General features: G+C 37.8%; 1 protein-coding gene across 1 annotated transcript; it reads right to left on the bottom strand.

Annotated features, from left to right (window-relative positions):
• Positions 1-498: 498 nt before the first annotated feature.
• Positions 499-22845, bottom strand: LOC107828996 (putative RNA-dependent RNA polymerase 5). Its single transcript, XM_075234120.1, has 21 exons — positions 22262-22845; positions 21977-22180; positions 21664-21895; positions 21452-21590; positions 21088-21162; positions 20486-20636; positions 19530-19611; positions 19319-19444; positions 19159-19246; positions 18914-19057; positions 13148-13222; positions 12967-13038; positions 10863-10969; positions 4214-4362; positions 3734-3959; positions 2751-2976; positions 2452-2594; positions 1832-1994; positions 1490-1634; positions 1073-1236; positions 499-928 (listed from the first exon to the last, which is right to left on the bottom strand). Exons 1-21 carry the CDS (start codon positions 22581-22583, stop codon positions 695-697), a joined length of 3267 nt encoding a protein of 1088 aa, XP_075090221.1. The 5' UTR covers positions 22584-22845; the 3' UTR covers positions 499-694.
• Positions 22846-23880: the final 1035 nt, after the last annotated feature.

The following is a 23880-nucleotide window of genomic DNA, read 5'->3' on the forward strand; positions in this document are numbered from 1 at the left end:
TTTCAACGAAATAGGAGGATTCTTTAAAATCTACAATGAGTATAGAATAAAAAGCAGCTTCTGTAGTTTAGCATGCAATTTCACATTCTAGAAAGAAAGGTTCAAAAAATGAGTAAACTATTGTATACAAATCTCTTTTTAAGCACAAATAACAGAAGTTATAACTAAATCTTGTATAAGCAGAAATATATAATGCATACTTTACAGTGACAGCAACTTCCAGATGCCCGTTACTAAAATATCCTCCGTTGGGCCGGAACATGTGTTCTATTTTACCAACATATGATAATGCACGATCCATTTAATTTCTCATCTTTCTTTCTCTTCTTTTTTCGCATTTGTTCCAAGCTTCTTTTTTTCTCTTGCATTTGTTCATTGTTGTAACCTTCCTATAACGTAGGGATTGTGTCCTTTCAAAGTGTCGCCGTTACTTTTATTTAGTGTTGCAACTGTTACACTATTTTTGACGTGACTGTTAGTGTAATTAAGAGAAGACTGTTTAGGAGGTACCAGTTGGATATATTAATAGAGGAAAAAATTGTTGAAAAAAAGATAAATAGCAATCCTCGTCTATGCCACATCACTCCTTCATGCCCGATTGTTAACGAGCCTGTACAATTTGAAATTCTATAATACACTAGCAACAATGCTAGTATTTGTTAACTTCAATCCTACAGAGTTACAACAGGTCGGTCTACAATATGTCCTGTAAAATAGATGGCAAAATTGGAAAGGCATTTTCCTTGTGATACATGGCGTGGATCCTGCAGAGAGCAGAACCAGCTACTTTCCAGGCAAAACTACATTTTTCGATGCTGTATGTGATCCTGGCATTATCATATGTTACATGATATAATGCAAGGGCCTCGTTAAAGATGTCTTCGGTCTTTCTCACACTTTGTTCAAACTCAGGAGCACCATAGAGCAACTGCATTGCAAGAGATCAATAAAGCTTCACTTCATGTATCGACGACCATCTTTCTTCTGGAAAAACTAACCTCTTCCTTTTGATAAAGTAATAAGACTTCATTAAAGGAAGGGCAAAACATGCCCGTATACAGGAAAAACTAACCTTCTTGTACTTCTTTATAACTTCATTGCAAGCGGAATTTTTCACTTCACAGCCAGAGTTCATGGCCATTGTCATGTCCTTTTTGTACTCTTCATATCTTTCTCCCCACAATGCCGTGCATTCGTCAGGGATTTCAACATCAAAACAAGGTAGTTTTGAGATCTCTACAGACAACAAAGAAGTAAACACAATGATCACTCTAACTGCTTCGATATTCAATTGAACCATCAACGTATGATTCAGCCGATCAATTTACTAGTTAGCTTGTGTTGCATGAAGCACAAAGAGAGGAACTATAAAATCTGGTGGAAAACATAAGTCCAGACATTACACATGCAAGAATGGAGCTATTTAAACTATAAAAACTGATTGGAATCATAAGCCGAAGTATTATGCATGCAACAATGGAGCTTTCACCTGTTATACACAAATCTTCATCTGGATATGAGTCGACATAATCATAAATCTGACCCAGAATAGAAGTTGAATGATAGCTGAAGGGGTTGCCTCTTTCCATATAGTGTGGGAACCTGTTTGCCTTCAGATCATGAGGGATGCTGACCTGTCTTGCCAGAAACATGCAATGTGTTAGATAAAAACTTTGCACATGGTCAAAAGGAGCTTTTTTTTCCGAGCTGAAAAGGTTGAAGGCTAGAAAACTTTTTATATTCAAACTTGAACGTTTTGAGGTATCATAATAGAAGAGTTAGAGAATAAAATCAGCCACCGACAAAAGGCAGATTCTTAAGTTAAACTAACCTTCTTCCCGCTTTTTGGTGCATCTAATGCATCATAGTAGATGTCAATCAGGTGAAGCATCTTCCCTTCCAAGCTATGCATCCCATCCACATCATCATCTCGCAACATAAGAAGACGATCCATAAATGCCAGCCAACTATCAGCTGCCACTGACATACTGGCACTAAAACAGTAGAAAGAGACTACATCAGGAACAAGGACAAAGAAACTACAAACAATTTTGAACAAGTAATATATGGACTTGTTAACTATGACTAGAAGTATCAGTAACAAGAATTGTTAGAATATTCAACTTCAGTCATGACAGAATATTGTGTTAAAGATGTAGCAATTGACAATAAGTTTTGCACATTCCGCAGGCCATCTAGAAGATAGTATTCTGGTGCTGTGCTTTCCTCCGTTCGCATTATGGATCACCTAGATTGACTCACTCCATCCTAAGGAATACACCTCAAAAACATGTCAGCTCGCCGGATCACAAAAACCACACCTTTTCCTGCTAAAGCATCCCTCTGAAGTGGATATCATGTTTAAAAGCTCTCAGCCAGCAATTACGGTGTTTAGATTGCTAAAATTTTGAATTGAACACCAGAACAAATGATATAGACTAGTAAGCATACCCTTTAGACTTTGCTCCCAGGAATTGCCTAAACAGCTCATATTCCAATTCATCAGCTGAAAATTCAGTTGGCTTTTTGCTGACTGCCTTAGGAGTTGAATGCGTACGAGTCCATGGTTTACTTGCTCTATAAGAATCTACCAGCTGAAATTCAAAAATCAAATGTTGTACAACTGTATTCTTATAAAACAGGCAGTCATAAATTCTAGGAAAACAACCAATACCAGTCATGAAACAGATATAAGTACTCTCCCTTCTTTCCAGAAAGTAACTCTTGACAAACCAGAATTGAAAACCAACCTTACGGTTAATGGAAACCCAATACATGTCACCATCAAAGTCACCATTGGCGATCTCACTAGCAGCTGACCTTGGACCTTTAGCGGAGAAAAATATACCATACTTGGCATCGCCAACAATATCTACAAGCTCTTCCACATATCGTGCTTTCATCACATGTACATCCCCAAAGTGAAGACCAGGATTTCTATAGACCAAAACACGCCCTGAAACTTGACCACTATCTCTGCATTTGCAGTGCAAAATTGATAAAGGGAACAGTAGCAGAGATTCTCCACGTAAGATATAGAATACTAAATTAAAACATATTAGATCAGAATCTACAACCAGTCTTCATGTTTCAAAGCTTAAATTATCTTTGAAATAAGACTTGCTTAATGTAAGTTCAAAATAATGATAAATGTCATTTTCAGCATCTCTCCTCAGTTATCATGGTTAAACTGAACAGGAACAAAGAATTTCAGTAGCTAAACATTATGGCGAAAGTATCTAAAAGGTGAAGAAGGCAGGACAGAGAAAGAACTAATGGACAGAAGCAACAAAACTAAAGCACATTGGTGAAGTAAGTATTTATTTGCTCGTAACCATCATAATTTCCTCAGGCAAAGCCTTATCTATGTCAAGGAACAGTGGAGTCACCTCTTTGTTTGTTATTTTTAAATGTTTAGCCACCTATAGATTGCAAAAAGCCAATGCATTCCCTCGAAAATACAGATTCTCAAAATAATTTTTCATTTAATTTCTGCAGTTGGAAGGGAAAGAGGAGGGGGGGGGGGGAACTCGTAGTTTCACTCTATGTCCAGACAAGTTTGTAAAGCCGAAGGCCATGGCTTCAACTCCAAACAACCACTTCTCCGAATTGTAAACATCCTTACAGTTCCCATTGTAGGTATGTTTCATTATCTCTCATACAAAGAACATCAAAAACTTATAAAAGCTCAAGAAGCACGTACAGATAATGATTCAAATATCAGTATACTTACAGAATAACACAAACTTCATTGTTTTCCAGTACACCAGTGGGGTCAGCTGTTCCCATAAGATAAAAGCTGTCACTTAGAGGAAGCTTTCCTCCTCTAAGTTTAGATCGTTCAATCTTCGCCAGCCTAGATAAGCGAGCATGGAGATGAGGTTCATTGAGAGGTACACCAGATGATATCATCCTTGCAGCTAAACAATCATCATCCATTTCTCTATAGTTGATAGCAACTATTTGAATAGTTAAAGAAATGACTCAGCAAAAAAGTTTCACAGATTAAATGAGAAAGAGATAGTCAAAGAAATAGTTGGACACTGCTTCCTCCTACCTTTTTATGGCGGAGGGAGTATGATCATAAGACACGAGAAGACAGAAGGATATAAGTTCGCAGTATGGGTGATTCCGTGGATATGTTATAAGACTTGACAGAATTAGAAGGAAAAAAAAAGACAAATGCAATTGGAGTATCTTATTTTGCTATTACCTTTTAGTGCTGCCCGCTTCTTTAAGTACACTTGTTTCGTCTCTTCCAAAGCACTTCCCAAAATCTCCATAAAGAATTCTTTCCCGACTCCTCCATAGCTCAGCAAAGAAATTAAATGCTTGGAGAGGTATGTCTTCCTCGGTCTATGACTTAAAGAGAGAAACTAAGTATTAGGAAGTGAAACGTACGTAAAAATGTCAGTCACTAGCAATGAATAACTAACAAAAAATTCTCTAACTTTGATACACATCTCCTGATGCATCCAAAACTAACTGCAAGAGTCTGTAATTTTCATTCTTTGTTCCAGCAAACTACAAAACACAGAGAGCTAACAGCTAGTAGATCTGGAATCAACACTTACATCTAGGAGAAGAAACCTCTTTTATTGTTCACGAACATCCCCAACCCCATCTCCCTATCCCATATAGAACACAAATAGCTGGAGTAATATAATTGAAGTTAGAATGTTCACCATGCAAGTATCTGTTTACATATTTCATCCGTTCACTTTTCTTATTGTAAATGATACATCATCCGCATGACTCCATAAAGTTGTTATTATGACTTGATAAACTTGGTTTCATCTTAAAGGACACTTGGGAGTTCAAGATGTTTGCTGGGAACACTTTTATCATGATAAAACACTTCTTAATGTTTAGATACGTAAATAACATTAGTTGTTTGTGTCGAGGTCTATCGGTAACAGCCTCTCTACCTCAAACGAGGTAAGGGTAAGGTTTGCGTAGACCCCACCCTCCCCAGATCTCACTTGTGGGATCACACTGGGTATGTTGTTGTTCTTGTTGTTGTTCATGTAAGTTGAGATTTACATTTAGCTAAGGTTTTTCCTCAAATTGCATAAACTCTACATGCTTGATAAAATGTCCAAATTTTTAATTTACATTTGGAGAGACAAGCGAGCATACGTTATCCAAGATTTTACCTTAGGTGTTGTTAGTTTACAGATATGTATAGTGTAGTCTTGTCCCACATTGGAAGAGAAGTAATATCTCCTTGTAGTGTATAGCTATAAATAGGGACCTCTTGTATTGTATTTATCATCCAATATCAATAACATATATTCTCCCGTGCCTTCTCACATGGTATCAGAGCATTAGTGAGAAAAGATCGATGTGCGTCATTCCAGCGTTAACCGGGAAGAAAAAACTTATTCATCGTGCAATTTTTTCGGTGACCTAAGGCTTGTCTAAGTGAAAGTCACTTTCTATCGGTGTTGTGCTAAAACCAACACCACCACGAGGTAGATCACCTCCGACGACCAACCCCTGAAATTTTATCCGGCAGAAAAGCCGCCACGCCCCTCCACGCGCCGGCAACAACTTTTCCGGCGTGGGTTCCGGCCATTTTTTGGCGAAGCTTCTTCAGGACAGTGTGCTCTCCTCAAAATTCTGAACCTACCCATCTAATTCAAATCAAATTCTGACCACTTTTATATTTTTCCGGCGTGAACACCTTTCCGGCCAATTTTTGAAAACATTTCTTCAGGACAGCTTGCTCGCAAGGGAATTCCGAGTCTATCCATCCCGGTTACAACAAATTCCGACAACTTTGGAATTTTCCGGCGAGCTACAGTATTTCCGGCGCAGAATAGTATTCTGTTTTCCTCCTGTAAGCAGTGTTTTTTAAGCTATTTCTTCAGTTTTCTCAAAGGAGTTACTTATTTTCACTATTTCAAGTTAACCCTACTACTACAAATTGTAGCAACATGTGAACCGATACTTTGAATAATCGGATGGTTTCTTTAGCAGATTATATTGAATTCCTTCAATACAAAGCATGTAAGCAGACATCTTCTGAGATAGCGTCTGTTGTTCAAACAGGTAATAGCGTGACTTGTTTCTCCCAATCTTCATCCTCTGAGTCTTGGGTCATTGATTCAGGTGCATCAGATCATATTTCTAGTAACAAATCTCTTTTCACTACTATTTCGTATTCTCAATCTCTTCCAAAAGTCACAATGGCCAATGGTTCTCAAACCATGGTAACTGTAATAGGTCAAGCAAGCCCACTTCCTTAACTTTAGATTCAGTCCTTTATGTTCTCAATAATCCTTTTAATCTCATAATTGTTAGTTGCTTAGCCAAATCACTTAAATGCGTTGTTTTATTTCTTAATGACCATGTTTTTATACAGGAACGCAGTACGGGGCGGATCATTGGTACCGGGCGTGAATCAAACGAACTTTATTACCTTATCCTTGCTAAATCACATGGACTCACATCTTGTCTTCCTTCTACAACTTATCATGTTACTGATTCACCAGATTTATTACATAAACAGTTGGGACATCCCAGTTTGTCAAAACTTCAGAAAATGGTATCTGGTTTATCTCACTTGTCAGCTCTAGAGTGCGAGTCATGTCAGCTCGGTAAGCATACTCGCTCTCATTTCCCTCGGCGTCTTGATAATCGAGCAGAGTCACCTTTTACTTTAGTCCATTCAGATGTTTGGGGTCCTAGTCGGGTCAGTTCCACCTTGGGATTCCGCTACTTTGTCAGTTTCATTGATGATTATTCCAGGTGCACTTGGATATTTTTGATAAAAAATCGATCTGAGCTGTTTTCTATTTTCCAGACCTTCCACGCTGAAATTCAAAATCAATTTGGGGTTTCTATTCGCACATTTCGTAGTGATAATGCCCGAGAGTATTTGTCTTCCCCATTTCAGCAGTTTATGAAATCTCATGGGATTATTCATCAAACATCTTGTCCGTACACATCTCAACAAAATGGGGTAGCTGAAAGAAAGAATAGACATCTTATTGAAACTGCTCGTACCCTACTCATACAATCTCATGCTCCGTTGCGTTTTTGGGGGATGCAGTTCTTACATCTTGCTATCTTATTAATCGTATGCCATCTTCAGCTATCCAGAACCAAGTTCCATTCTCTGTCATGTTTCCCCACTTACCTTTGTTCTCTCTTCCACCCCGTATCTTTGGAAGCACTTGTTTTGTTCATAACCTTACTCCAGGAACAGATAAGTTAGCTCCTCGTGCTCTTAAGTGCGTATTTCTGGGTTTCTCGAGAACACAAAAGGGGTATCGATGATACTCTCCTGACCTCCAGCGGTACCTTATATCCGCTGATGTTACCTTCTTTGAAACCCAATCATACTTCACAGGTTCAGGTCATCACTTAGATATTTCTGAGGTACTACCAGTTTCATCTTTTGGAGATTCAGTCACTCCAGCTCCACCACCTACAGCTCCAGTTCCACCACCACCACCTATAGCTCCAGTTCCTCCGCATAATCCAATTCAACCTTTTGCAGCTCCACCACTCTTGACTTATCATCGTCATCCACATCCAACATCAGGACCAGGTGATTCACGCCCCACATCAGATTTTGCACCTACTGCGGGCTTGTCTCCTCGTAGTCAACCAATTGCACTCCGCAAAGGTGTACGATCCACACTTAATCCTAATCCTCACTATGCCGGTTTAAGTTATCATCGTCTGTCGTCACCTCATTATGCTTTTATATCTTCTTTGTCCACTATTTATATCCCTAAGTCTACAGGTGAGGCACTATCTCATCCAGGATGGCGACATGCTATGATTGACGAGATGTCTGCTTTACATGCGAGTAGCACTTGGGAGCTTGTTCCTCTTCCTGCAGGTAAGTCTACTGTTGGTTGTCGTTGGGTTTATGCAGTCAAAGTCGGCCCGGATGGCCAAGTTGATCGGCTTAAGGCTCGTCTTGTTGCAAAAGAATATACTCAGATTTTTGGGCTTGATTATAGTGATACTTTCTCTCCCGTGGCTAAAGTAGCATTTGTTTGTCTCTTTTTGTCCATGGCTGTTGTACGTCATTGGCCTCTTTATCAGTAAGACATTAAGAATACTTTTCTCCACGGTGATCTTGAGGAAAAAGTTTATATGGAGCAACCACATGGTTTTGTTGCTCGAGGGGAGTTTAATGGTTGTGTGTGCAGATTGCGCAGGTCACTATATGGTTTGAAACAGTCCCCTCGAGCTTGGTTTGATAAGTTCAGCACAATTATTCAGGAGTTCGGCATGACTCGTAGCGAGGCTGATCACTCTGTGTTTTATCGGCATTCTGCTCCTAATCTGTGTATTTATCTAGTGATTTATGTTGATGATATTGTTATTACTGGTTATGAACAGGATGGTATTACTAATCTGAAGCAGCATTTCTTTCAGCACTTCCAGACCAACGATTTGGGCAGATTGAAGTATTTTCTAGGTATTGAGGTTGCTCAGTCTAGCTCAGGTATTGTTATTTCACAGCGGAAGTATGCCTTAAGACATTCTTGAGGAGACTGGAATGATGGGTTGCAGACCTATTGACTCTCCTATGGATCCGAATGTTAAGTTTCTGCCTGGATAGGGGGAGCCTCTTAGAGACCCTACGAGATATAGGAGGTTGGTTGGCAAATTGAATTACCTCACAGTGACTAGACCTGACATTTCTTTTCCGGTGAGTGTTGTAAGTCAGTTTATGGATTCTCCCTGTGATAGTCACTAGGATGCAGTTATTCACATTATTCGGTCTATAAAGTCAGCTCCAGGTAAAGGATTACTATTCGAGGATCGAGGCCACAAGCAGATTGTTGGGTACACAAATGCTAATTGGGCAGGATCACCTTTTGATAGACGTTCTACGTATGGATATTGTGTTCTAGTAGGAGGTAATTTGGTCTCATGGAAGAGCAAGAAACAGAATGTACTTGCTCGATCTAGCGCCGAAGCCGAATATCGGGACATGGCTATGGCGACGTGTGAGTTAGTTTGGGTCAAGCAGTTGCTCAAGGAGTTAAAGTTCGGAGAAATCAGCAAGATGGAACTAGTGTGTGATAACCAAGCTGCTCTTCATATTGCATCAAATCCGGTGTTCCATGAGAGGACTAAACACATTGAGATCGACTGTCACTTTGTCAGAGAAAAAATACTTTCAGGAGATATTGTTACAAAGTTTGTAAAGTCGAATGATCAACTAGCAGATATTTTCACTAAGTCTCTTACTGGTTCTCGTATTAGTTACATGTGTAACAAGCTCGGTACATATGATGTGTATGCACTGGCTTGAGGGGGAGTGTTAGTTTACATATATGTATAGTGTAGTCTTGTCCCACATTGGAAGAGGAGTAATATCTCCTTGTAGTGTATAGTTATAAATAGGGACCTCTTGTATTGTATTTATCATCCAATATCAATAACATATTTTCTCCCGTACCTTCTCACAAGTATTAATTAGAGTTTGAAAATGTCATAGCTGAAAGATTTGTAATTCAAAAACTGTATCTTATCATAAATCCCTTGTATTTTGAATTATTTATTTGAGAGTTAGACATATATGCGAAACACCCCTACTATGATTTTCATTAACACATAAAAAGTCCGATAAATGAAACAGAGTATTTATAACGGGTAGAATTTGAAGAGCCCATGTTTGAAGTTTTTGAAAAAATTTCAGCAAAAAAATCTGGACGCTAAAACATCCTCACTACTAATCATAGAAGACACATACTCAGCTACTTCTACTCAAAGTCGTAAAACCTTTGCAGTTAACTTCGTGACCAGGAATCAATTCAATCCCAGTTTCACAATACTGCAAAGCAAAGTTGTGACAGGTCGTGTCTTCGTGACACAAGCTTAACGCATTAAGAGGTGACAAGGCACCAGTGGCGAAGCTAGGAATTTCTCCGAGGGTGTTCAAATTTAAAAGAAGTGAAAAAGATTTCCGACAAAGGGTGTTCAATATGTTATATACCTCTAAAACGTAATATTTACCATGTGGCTTCGCCGCTGCAAGGCACCCTCATTTAATTCCACAAATTCTGAATAGCATAAGCTGAGATGCAAAATTTACTCTTTCCCAAATCCAGCGTGAAAAAGAAAAAGAATAAGAAAATATTTTTGGGGAAATAATGCAACCCCAGGTCTACATAACCTGCAATCTTTTTTCTTCCTGAAACAAGCTTACAGCATTAAGAGGCAACAAGATCATCATCCACCCTCATAAAATAGCAACAACCGAGACTCAAAAGGTACTCTCTTTAAATCCAGGGCAAATTTAAAGAATAAAAAAAAGACAAATAGAATTTTAAGCTGACGTTTTCTCTAATTTCAAGAGAGCGGGAATCATAGAGGAAAAAGTAAAAAGAACAACGAAGAAAGATAATCATAACGGGTTGCACCCCCTTGCGCCACTTTTCTTGAATTATTTTAATATCTAAATAAACACACATACACACGCACACAAAAAGAAAACAAGAGAGAAGCATATTGAGAAAATTATTGAAGAGGAAAACATAAGACTATCACAGACAAGTTGAGGATTAACTTTGAGAGGTGTCATTAACAAGGGAACCGATTAACTTTGAGAGGTGTGATTAGCAAGGGAACCGAGTTTGAATAAGAAATTCAAAGAAGGGAAGAAATGAAGATATCACATTAATGCTGAATGGAGGATTTTATTTCATAAAAAGAGGGATATGCTAATCTCCTCTTGGGTAAATTTAACAGTAATCAGTGACATACTAAAAGATAACAAATTATTTCATTTTCCATTGGCAAATTATATCCTCTGAAACAGCCTCGGAGCAAACATTTTACTCAATTTACACAACTGAAAATCGGTGCACAGGAGATAAAGAAGGTACCTGATTGCAACTACCTCCAATGAGTTAAAAGTTGGTAGAGCTGAAATTGTTGGGTCTGTCTCAACCTTTACCATTGAGGGTCGAATCTGAATTTTTCGAGATCCAATCTAAGAGAGTGATGAAAAAGTGAGGAAATTTGTGAAAGACTAAATAGCAACACAAAAACCAAACATACAAAGGGGGCCTGGAAAGTTTATATTAGCTGAAACATTTTAGTGCAAATGCAAAGAACACAATGAATATTTGAGAAAGAACACAATGAATATTGTAATAACTGGGTAAAGACAGAATTGCAGTTGAAAATGTATGAGCCAAATGTGATTCTCCATTAAAACAAGGTAAAATTGGACAATCCTTATAAACAGAAAAAGGTAAATTTGGAAAAATTAATAAGGATCTACTGGACGAAGAATTAATAAGGATCTACTGGACGAAGAAATAAAATTTGGACAATCCTTATCTAGTTTGGAATGCGGTAGCTTCTCTAAAAGTTTTCTAATAGTGCTGGAAAAGTTTCTAGCTAAAGGATCTACTGGACGAAGAATTAATAAGGTCTAATTTGGAATGCAGTAGCTTCTATAGAAGTGTTTTAACTAGTGTCAAAGACTACTTTTTAAAAGCCTTATGTAAGTACTTATACAAAAGCACTCTGTTTGAAAGCACTACCTGAAAACTTCAAACTACAATGCTAAATCTATTAATTAGCCAGCAAAGTGATCCGCAAAGAACCAACTGCATGTGTATGGTACAGTAACCTTTAAAAGCATTTCCGTTGCACATAACTAACTTTAAATAAAAGTTTTATTGTTTAACTGACAGTGAACAAACATTTTTTGAAATGGTGCCCAACTTTTAGGCCTTAAAGTAATTTGAAGAGCTCCTAACTTGGTCCCAGTCAAAAGTGCTTTTCTTACCACAAACTTTACGAACTAAAATCAATTTAGAACAGTTTTACCAAACACTTGAAGAAGTGCGACATCATGCTAAAAGCACTTATGTCTTTAGCATAACACACTCCCAAATAGGCCTTCGTAATGAAATTAAATGGTGAAAGTTTTAAATCATCTATTCTGATTAATGTAGAAGGTACTCAGATAAACACATAGTTAAAGTAACTCTTAAAAAAGCAAGGGTTTCAAATAAAAAGGCATAAACAACATAATAGATGTCAAATACATCACATAGTCCAACCATTCAAACAACAAAATATAAGCCTATGTGGCTAATTATCAACTCATATTCACTTTTTCATAGATTATCACATATTTCAATAATTAAAAAAATGGTACTCAGATAAAAAAGGCCTCCCACATAGGCCTTCGTAATGAAATTAAATGGTGAAAGTTTTAAATCATCTATTCTGATTAATGTAGAAGGTACTCAGATAAACACATAGTTAAAGTAACTCTTAAAAAAGCAAGGGTTTCAAATAAAAAAGCATAAACAACATAATAGATGTCAAATACATCACATAGTCCAACCATTCAAACAACAAAATATAAGCCTATGTGGCTAATTATCAACTCATATTCACTTTTTCATAGATTATCACATGTTTCAATAATTAAAAAAATGGTACTCTTCCATGACAAGATTTTTCGAGTTTTTGATGGTTAACCAATTAGGCAATTATAGAATAGAAAGTTTCTATGTTATCCTTTCAATAAAATACTACTCTTAAGAGATGATGCCAAGTTTTAAGCTAAGGCAACCTCTCCATAGAACTTCAGGGGCATTTTTCTTGTGTAAATGTCAAATTTTAAGCTAAGGCAACCTCTCCATAGAACTTTCAGGGGCATTTTTTTTTTGTATAATTCTTTCCTTTTTTTAGATTGCTTTTTAGAGTTGGAAATTAGATTGAATTTGATATGCTTAGGAGATCAGAATCTAAACAAAGAAGAGCTAGTAATTCGATCAGGTTCTCTTCAGGATTCATCTAACAAATGAACGCTCAGGGGTACATGGGAATGCGCATATGTCAGATATCCTTTGTTCTTTTGCTGCATAATCTAGGACTTATGTTATATGTCAAAGCTAAAGAGAACAAATGATCAGACACAGGACTAAACAAATGGCATATCTTAACTGACAGATGGAGAAATACCTTTCTATTAACAAGAAAAGTTCCCTTGACAGCACAACCATTTTTAAAAAGGCGGCACTGCATCAACAAAGGCTTGGAGAAAGAACAATGAAATAGTTAGTGAAGCTTATTGAGGAAAATCAATTATAAATTACTCTTTTATTCTGATTAGTCAAGTATAAAGTATTCTAAGATAAGTTACCGGTTCCTTATTCAGAGAACCATTTCCTCTTCTTTCCGCAATCATGTCTTCAAGGTCAACAATATCAACAAAATTCTGTAAGATAAAGAATACATGATTAAAGGAGATATACCGACCCAAGAATAAACAAATATCAGCAAAGGAAAATGATGATGCACAAACCCTAAGAGCTTTATACACGGATGGTCCCTCAAGTATAAGGATTGGTCTAATTTTGTCTTTCTCATATAACATTGATCAGATTTTGTCCTTTAAGTTTACGAAATGGGAATACTTTTGGTCTAACTTGACGGAGCTCTAATAGATCTCAAAAACTAACTGAATTACTGTTACGCGGCGCCTTCCTGATGTTCTTTGGAAGGGCGACGTAAGGCTAAGCAACTGATGTCAGTGCGGTTGCTATGCGCCAACTGAGGTCCTCGCCGTACGCTAGACTAGATTGTCAGTGTCGTACGGGAAAACCAATGTCGTGTTCAATTGAGCAGCGGAAAATGAGCAACTGATGATGAAAGCTGATGATTGTATTGATGATGATGATGAAAGCTATTACAAGATGCTATGCGGTGTCGGGGGGGAGAGACACCAGTACAGAGAATTGTTTGAATGCTTGAATGTTTGAATGCTTTGGTCCCCCTTAATAATGCTTAAAAAAAATAAACCAAAGTTACATGAGTTGACCTAAGAAAGCTGTAGAAGCACACTGAAAATGAATGAAGTAAAACTACTCTATAATTACAATGAAAAGGACTTAGTCTTCTATGGAAGCAAGTCCGATGGCAGCAACTTTGTCTTGAGCAGCAGGGTCCGCGCGCGCATTGTTGTGGGCGCGCGCGGCACTATTTGGATCTGCCAGCGGCTGGGCGCTGGTGCTTGGCATTGGGTCTGCGCGCGGGGCACTGTATGGGTGTACGGCGCTGATGGCAACATGATGATTTGTGCGCGCGGCATTGTCGGTGCGCGCGGCACTGATGGCATTGGCCAGCCGCTGGGCGCTGGCATTGATTATCGGTGGGGCGACAGAGGCGCATGCTCGCTTGTCACTTGGCGCTGCCGAGACCACGGGGCCGACCGTGGCGCTAGGCATTGGGAGGCTTGCCGGGACGCCACGGGGCGCGTCCAAGGGGTCATGGGTCGATGATGGAAAGCAGCCCATGACATTCTCCCCCACCTGAGTTGGTGACGTCCTCGGAGCCTTACCTGCAGGATGATGATGATTGGTCAGGCTCTTGACGGCTGGGAGGTCTGTTCCCCTCGGTGCTGTGAGATGTCTTTCTGAATGACCTTCCATGCATTTCTGAACTGGCTTGAGGCGAATGACATGGAAGACTGGATGGATTTTCCACCAGGCTGGTGTGTTCAGCTGATATGTGGATTTCCCGATGCGCCTTTCAATGGAGAAAGGCCCGATGAGGTTTTCATCCTTCTTATGTAAAACTGAACAAATGCAATCCTTTGAGTTTACAAAGTAAAGACATTCTCTGTCCATCTTAACAACATTCCAATTAACTTCACTAAAAGATAGTGGAACTGATCACGTGCAAAACCAATTTGAGTTTCGAAGGAAGTGAAAGGTGGTCCAAACCATGATTATCATGAGAAACAGCGGAAAAACTCCTGTCATAGTGAGATTTCTTTATAATTTTGTCTGGTCTCCTTTGTTTCCTTTTTCCTTTTAACCAAGAAATTCTCGATAACCAATGAAGCATGTTCAAAATTGGTGGATAACGGCCACTCTACCCCTTCACTTAAATACCAAGCTTTTGCCTGGGTAACATGACGTACGCCTAACCACACATCACGCCTTTTACCACACATCAATAAAGTCGCTAATGCAGAACTCGGCAAGGCAGTGATCTCCAGTGAAAGGAACACAATCACAGGGCACTACGGGAGGGGAGTCACACACGTACCGAGAGCTTGGAGAAAGTGCAAGAGGACACGTGGAAGGCAAGATTTCAAATTTTAAAAATAAACCGGCACTTGGAATTATCCAGTCCAAAGGAAGAAACAATATTGGGTTCAATAAGAACCGAAACAAAGAATCATGGCCATCAAATAACATTGATAAGCGAGTGAACCAAAATAGACAGGTAATCCTAATACATGCCCAAATGAGGGGCAAGGATAGCGAACTGTGGCAAAGGAGGATTGGGCTTGCAATAAACTCAAGTATTTCCTTAATTTAGCCCAAAACTTTTTCATCTGAATCTTACTTTGACCCAATCGACATTAAGATACAAGTCCAAGCGTATGATTCTTCTGTAGAAATGTTGCCCACTATTCTGACAAAGAAGAGGAAAGCTTTGAACAAGAAGGGTCATATTTAGGGGGGTCAGAGCCCATCTTGGAGGAATGTAATACAGAAATTTCACTGTCTGAGAGTGAATTATCCATGACCATCTCAGAAGCACCTCTACTCCCATGGTATGGCAACAGCAATACGATACTGGAAGAGTATCACTCACCACTCGTCATCGAAGTTCCAACATGGGTCAGAAGGAATTTATTGAAAGTGAGTAAACAATTGGGGGGTGGGGTGGTGGGGAGGGGGGATATGAAGAGATTTGAACATGAAATCTTAAATATGTGTTAAGGATGGAGGAGAGAAGAGTACAAAGGTATAACATATGAATCCAAGGCCAGAAACCAACCAAAAATAAAAATGAACAAACTAAATTTGCAACAACTGCAGTGTTGCTTGAATTGCAGTGAAGGAAGACGGAGGGGAAGGAAGAGCAGAAAAACTGACTCAATGAAGATCAAACTTTTGACATGGAATATACCCGTTAAATGAATCAGATAGCGGAAGGTGGATATTTTGGGTTTTTAGGAGACGAAAATTGGTGAATATACAAACTCTTTAGATAGACAAATATGGGGCAACATATGGGCATTTTGGGCTGAATCTAAAGCAAAAGGCAACGAAGGGGGATAATAAAATTATGGAATAAGACTTAAGAGGGAGTCAAGAATAGTAGTAAAGAGCAGGGGATGTTCTCAATATCTTGCATGTTTGAAAGTTTTGTAGAAAATTCCAGGTGGTACTTTCCAAGGGTGTATGGACCACAAACTCAAAATGAAAGGTAATACACATGGGAGGAGTTATGCAATAAGGGGTTTATGGGAAGGGACCATGGGCGGTTAGAGGGGGATTTAATGTAGTTAGATTCATGGAAGAAAGGAGGGGTAGTACAAGGAGCTCAAGATCCATGAGACGCTTTTACAATTTTAAACAAGATATGGTACACGGGGGAATATTGACATGGGAAGGGGGGAGAATAATCAACGAGTATCAAGGATAAACAGGTTCTTGGTATCAGTTGAATGAGATGAGGCCTTTAAAGCTATCAAGCAATCTTGCCAAAATGCTCTCAGATCATAAGCATGTGCTGCTAGAATGTGGAGATTGGGTTGCAAACCAGTTATTACTTCAAATTCAAGAACATGTGGTTTCAAGTTGAAGGTTTCACGGAGAAACTAAAGGAATGATGAGAGAGCTATAATGCCATTGCTAGTCTTGATCAGGTGCTAATGCAGAAGTAGAGGTTAAAAGGATATCAAAATGGAATAAGGAAGAGTTTGGAAGGTTAGGTAGGAGGAAGAAAGAAATTCTCGCGGAATTGGAGACATTGAACGAGGAGGCTGATTACTAGCAACTCAACCAGGAAGAAAAAAGCTAAAGAAGGGACATTGAGATGGAACTGAAAAAGATTGCAAAGGTAGAAGAGACTTCATGAAACCAAAAGTCTAGATGTCTTTGGTTAAAAGAAAATAAAAGGAATACCAGACTTTTTCGGGAAGTTAGCAAATTCACACAGAAGGTGCAACACCATAAGATGGTAAGAGAAAAGGTGGTAGAAGAGGCGGAAGAGATCAAAGGCGAAATTTTGAGCTTCTAAGCCAGTTTGTTTACCAAACGCATAAATAAACCAAAAAGAGCTTACAAGCCAATTTGATCAGCTTATAGCTTACACAAACCTCTCTATAATTACTATGATATGCATGTTTGCTTAAAGACTTGCCCCACCTTTTGGAGGGAGATTTATGATACTTACTGAGTATTTTATGTATTCACATCTCTATTATTGTCTACTTTTCCTAGGTGCAGGCATTCTGCTAGGCAGCGCATCAAGCTAAGATTTTCCTCTTCTTATCTCTTGATGGATCCCACTTAGGAGTTCAAGGGTGCTATTTACAGTCTTTTCTATCATGTATAGTCGGGCTGCGTGAGTCCCGATGTCATGTTATATCTGTTAGAAGATCTAGAAGTTCATGTGTCCCTGTGGGAGTGGTATATGTACTTTTGGCTTAGATAAATGATTTCGTCCTTTGTCGAATGTATTGTGTATGTGTTCGGCGAAGGACCCATCTTTAAAGTTTAATTATTTATGGTTATAAGTATATGAATGTTAAGTTGGCCAAAGGAGTGTTCATATGCATGTATTAATGATTAGTAGGTAGTAAAGGATATGAGTTCACCTGACGGAGATTGTGTTGGCGGGTGCCGGTCATGGATTACGGGATTTGGATGGTGACAAAGTTTTCAGGAGGTAGCACCGGGAGTTACACATACAAGACATGGAATTAGTTTTTGTGTTACATTACCATGAGGGTAGATTTTACATGCTAGCATCCCTACGTGATAGGGATGATGTCTAGTCTCTATGAGTGTATACCTAGTATATGATGCCAAGACCTCTGCTTGCTTTGAGAATATGTTAACGAAATGGACTTTGGACGTAACTCAATCCGAAAAGCTAGCTCATAAGTGAGGATCGGCCAAAACCATATAAGAAGACAACATCCTCCACCATTATGAAACACTTAGCACGATTCCTCACTAATAGGGGTGGTGGTACACCATTAGGTACAAATTGGAGCTCTATGGGTATGCCATGTGTAAATTACTAATAGTTGTGGCCTCCCATGTTATACAACTGATTTTATTTACTTATATATGTTCTCATATTGTATATGGTATGTCATTACGCATTGATTCTTGGAAGATCTATGTTTAGGTGTTCACATTGTGTTCTAAAAAGAAAGCTTGTCCAAAAAGGATCATGGTTCGATAGAACACAATGTGAACATTTAAACATTAATCCTATGCCATGTTCAAACATAGATCTTACTTTAGATATATGTTTTCTTTCGTATGACTAAGGTGATTACACATGGCATACAATGTGAACATTTGAACATATTTTAATCAAAAGTATCACACCTAGGCAATGAGTGGAAAAGAAAAGCAAACCATCTATACATTCCACCCAGAAATTCCAGATAACTAAGAGTTAATGCAGAGAAGAAGAATCAAAATGCTTTGGATGAACTTACGAAAATGAGCCAGGATTCTTACCACTAAAATATATAGGTATTTGTAAGTCACCAAAGCTTCTATTCTACAAGAATTGCAAATTCAAAGTAGGAAAACGTTGAATTGCCGTATCTCACTGAAATCAAATTAGTCATGTATAAAAACTTCACATACCCTAAACTCCTAAAAACAAAGGCACCTAATGAATTTTAGTAGCTTATGAAAAATCTAGATTATATTTAAATCTTCCTTTTGTCATCTTTAATCCCACTCTTTGTCCAAGCTAAAATTTTGGTTTCCCCTTTTTCTTTAAAAAGTCCTCCAGGAAGCTCATTATACCGCATTGAAACTGTAAATCTCTAAGTACAGATTCCAAATTCAGGGTTTCTCTTCTAATAAGTTGCCATACGAAAGTAAACGTATATCTAAAATAAGAAATTTATGCATACCTCATAATTTTCATCATTTATATATTCTGCTTTGGAGAAATCTTTGGGACACCGCATAGCTAAATCTTCTGATATGAAACCAGTTCCATCAGTATGTATGCGAGGTTCGCCATCTTCATCGCAAATAATACAACCACTTTCATCCTAAAATTAATTAAAATAAAAGGATAAACGTATTTGCTCGACATAGTTGCCAGAAAATCACAACAGGAAGTACAAATAATTGAAAACAGAAGAAACAATACCCGACAAAGTATATCTTCAACTCTTTCAATAGTGACAGAAGCAAGGTTCACTTGAAGCTTAATTGTCTTTGAGAGAATTAATGAAAGCCTACATATGTGTAATCTTACTACTCGACCAAGAAAGCTCAATTAATATCAAAGATGACTATCAAGGACAAACCTGGCTGCATATTTTGCCATATTAGAAACCATATGCACATGCATGAAATGACACCTTGCTTCGCTGGTTCTTTTGGCAGCAAATACATAGGATCCTCCATGATTGTAAGTTTCAATGGACTCAAACCTAACAAAGTAGCACTTCAGAGAAGCTGTTTTTGGCAGCAAATACATAGGATCCTCCATGATTGTAAGTTTCAATGGACTCAAACCTAACAAAGTAGCACTTCAGAGAAGCTGTTTTTGTCTTCATTATGGCTGGGGTTTTCTTCCTCTCTTTATCATCTTTGTACACTGCACAAGAATCATGCTGTGAGAAAAAGAAGTAGAAAGGAGCCAAAGGTTAGAATTATCAGGTATAACAGTAATTATGACAATAATATTGATTAAACAATGAAGAATATTTCTTTCACAGAAAAGAAGAAGAAACCATCAGAGTGTTTGGATCTTTACATGTAATTATGACAATAATAACAGTAAAAATAACAAGAATAATAATGAAATCATGGTCATGATGGTGGCATGATGTGAAGTACTGAAAATCAGGAGATCCATTAAGAACTTCTGTAGAATCATTAACAATATTCTTTATATATAAATCAAGGGAATCATTCAAATATTTTGTAGAATATTTTAATTATTATGCCAAAATAATTTGGATAATCAAGAACAAGGAACTTTTCCTTCTTTCATACAACTCAAAGAGGTCCTCTTTTTATGTGGCTAACAATCACTTTCAACAGCAGTTTCTTTACTCATCTTTTCAAAAAAAATAATGTTGTTTCACCACCTTGAGATTGAGAGGTCATGTCAACAGTCAAGAAAATCATTAAGAATATCGTGAAAGATATTTTAATGATTGTGTAGTTACTGAAAGTAGAGAAAACCACTTAGATTGTGTAGAATATTCTTGATGATTATGTCATTATAATTTGGAATTTCGAGAATTAGAAAACTTTCCTTATGTTGCTCGAAATTCCTACATAAGCAAATTTTTCTTTTATGCTAACAACCAATTTCAAGTTTTCAACAAGTTATTTTTCTCTTCTTTCCCTCTTTCCAAAAGAACCAAAATAGAATTTCAACAAACCCTACCCTAAAACATTGAAGTACAATAAACAAAGAAAAGGAAATGTCATAAATCAAGGAAAAGAACACAAAATATCACCAAAAAACCGGTAACGTCTGAAGCCAACAAGAATGCCTTCCTCAACAATTATATTGGCACAACATGCATCTTCAACAAATTTGACGATCAATACATTTTCGTCCCCCAGGGCTCTCTGTAAGTGAGTCCTTGTTGTGTTCAAATATGGACCCTGGATAATTCAAAGCCTAATTTGATTAATGTCAAACCAGGAACTAGGAAATATAAGCTTAAGAACAAAAGGATAGCACATGAATTAAATTCTATCAAATTCTATTCCACCAAAGAAATCCTAAAGCCAGAATTGAGGTTCAATGAAAAAGCTAAAATCTCTTAAAAAATTTTAAAATAAAGTATAATATTAAAAAATCTATTTTATAAGTAAAAATAAGATTAAAGATCCTAACAAGAAAATAATATATAAAGAAAATGAATTGGCATACTGCTTAAGATAACAGTTTCTTTTTCATTTCTAAGCTCAGTATGCAAAAGTTCTTCAAAGGCTGGCAGTACTCCCTCAAAACTTAGATGGAAAAGAGGATTTCGAAAAACCATTAACAAGAGGTAAGGCTTCCTAAGAAAATAATCCATGGAAAGAGTGACTACAGATTGACAATAGGAACCTTGAAGGTACAATATCCATTCTGTTTAATGTGGCAATAGTAGAGATGTGTCTTCCCGCAATCCCAGTCCAAGTACTGCAATGAAGAAGAAGATTTGTAAAACATGTTGTAGACATACCAAGGCTAATCGTATTCCATGAAATCAATGAAGGAATAAACTAACACAATTGCATATCTTTCAGAACTACCTTCACCACAAGTACAACTTACGTGTGTGTATCTCTAACAATTAGCAACAGGAAAAAAAGAGAGAAAGAAACGGATGCAGTTGAACGAAGAAGAAAATGCAAAGATAGATAGGTGAGATACACTATATGCTTGTGTTAACTACAAAAATGAATCAGCTTTGAGGAGTGGTATGTACCTTTGATCGATCTGACTCAGTATAACATGCTTTTCCAAAGGCATTCCAAATTTCTGATTCAAAATCAGTCATGGGAAGAGTTTTCTTTCTTACAATATCATCAGCAATTTTAGGGGATATAACATCTTCCAACTTCTTGCTGCCAACAAGAGAAATTCAGGTCGCATACGAATACTAAGTTATTCCAGTTAGACTAGGCTACTTGGACTAACCTTCCAATGTAGCTCAGTACTAGAAACAATTTCCGGAATTCAAGTTCACTAAGAATCATCAACTGTTGGCTGATATTCGGTGATGGTGTTCTACAATTAGATTCAGGCGATGGCTCATCGCGAAATGATAACTGGGGAACAACTCTGTGAGGGCTTGCAAATTGTACACAGGGCAAGGAGCCAATCTTAGGCTTTGGTTTAGTAGAGCTTTCACCTTGTACACGTTTACTCTCTGACCATAGTTAAGAATGAAAGTAGAAACATATAAGTGTCCAAAGTTGGTAAGTCATATAAATTGGGAGAAAGGGAGTACCTGGGGCTGGAAGGAGAGAAGGGGAGGTGCGTTTCTGAGGACTAGCGAAGGGGCTAGAGGAGAGACAATTAGATTCAGGCGATGGCTCATCGCGAAATGATAACTGGCGAGCAACTCTGTGAGGGCTTGCAAATTGTACACAGGGCGAGGAGCCAATCTTAGGCTTTGGTTTAGTAGAGCTTTCACCTTGTACACGTTTACTCTCTGACCATAGTTAAGAATGAAAGTAGAAACATATAAGTGTCCAAAGTTGGTAAGTCATATAAATTGGGAGAAAGGGAGTACCTGGGGTTGGAAGGAGAGAAGGGGAGGTGCGTTTCTGAGGACTGGCGATGGGGCTAGAGGAGAGACAATCCGGGTAGCGATCCATCAAATAAACAAGAAAAGCAGAGAGAGTCTTCCTTATGGGCCGAGATGATATGATTCTGAGAATCGCTAGTGAGCCTTGTTCGCCAATGGAACCCAGCCTTCTCCTTATGCCAACGTCCGGTAGTTCTTGACACTGCTCGCTGCAGATTTTTCTGAGCATCGCCTCTACAGAGGATGGCAGGGGTGCTTCAAGAAGAAATGGAGGGACTTCAACTTCTTCCTCAAATGGGTCACCCATATTTCCTGTGCTTTCTTCTCCCCAAAACCGGAAAAAAAAAATGGAAGTATTTCCAACACTGGAACCTTTGGGTAAACTCTTTGTGCAGACGAAAGACTATGTTTCCAGCTTTTCGTCTTCAGTTTACATTGGTTAAAGAAACTGGAATGCATTGTAGATTCTTCTTCTTTTTCCCCTCAGTCTTGTCATTTCATCTTTCTAGAAAAGTAGAGCTTTTGGGAGCTTTTGGAAGAAAAACAAAAAAGGGTACTGTTGCTTCTACACTCTTGCAAGTTTAAATGCGCCGTACAAGTAATATTACTTGAACAAAATAACCCGAATAGTCCCTAAAGTGTAGGGATAAGTTTATATTGGTCCCTTATGCATAATTCGGATTATTAATAGTCCCTAAATATGTCTTATTATGAGTCCTTTGGTCCAAGGTTTGATGGAAACCCAACTTAATCTTGTTCGTTTTTTTTTCTCACTTTAAAAACAAACTTCATATTGCACAAAATAATTATTTAATTAAATTTTTAATATTTAAGAGTTTAAAATTAACTAATAAATTTTTGTATTTGATTTATGTAGGAAGTCCTAATATTTAGGACTTTAAAGTCCATTAAAATTTTATCTTATATAAATTATTTTATTATTGAAATTATGTAACATAATTATAATACCTTTCATGTTAATTTTTTAATTTTTAATATTTATATTATAATAGTTCTAACATAAATAAAGAAATTGACAATGATGAAGAATCATGAACCTTTTATACCTGATATGCGTAATAAATTGTAACGACCCGTTCGGTCAATTTGTGCATTTGAGCCCCGTTCCCCCTATTTGATACTTTATGTATGTGTGCTTATTGTTTTTGTGACTTATGGGATTAGTTGATTTGGTTTCGAGAAGTTGGGAGAGACTTTGGACACTTAGTCTCATTTTAGAAGCTTAAGTTATTAAGAGTTGCCCAAGATTTGACTTTTGAGTTTACGATTTCAGCTTGGTAGTTTGAGGATTCCAATAGGCTCGTATGGTGATTTAGGACTTAGGCGCATGTCCGGATTTAGATTTGGAGATTCCTAGAATGTTTTGGCACTAATTGTCAGAAGTTAAAATTTGAACGTTTGGAGAATTCATAGGTTTGACCTGGAGTTGACTTTGATGATATTGGACTTGGATTGTAGTTTCGGGACATAAATAGGTTCATTTAGTAGTTTGTAACTTGTGTGTGAAGTTTGATTGGAATCCAAAATGTTTAGGCATGATTCGAACGTGTTAGGTGAAGTTGGAAGGTTTGGAAGTTAAGAGA

Source organism: Nicotiana tabacum, chromosome 17 (assembly GCF_000715075.1).
Source record: "Nicotiana tabacum cultivar K326 chromosome 17, ASM71507v2, whole genome shotgun sequence".
NCBI lineage: Eukaryota > Viridiplantae > Streptophyta > Magnoliopsida > Solanales > Solanaceae > Nicotiana > Nicotiana tabacum.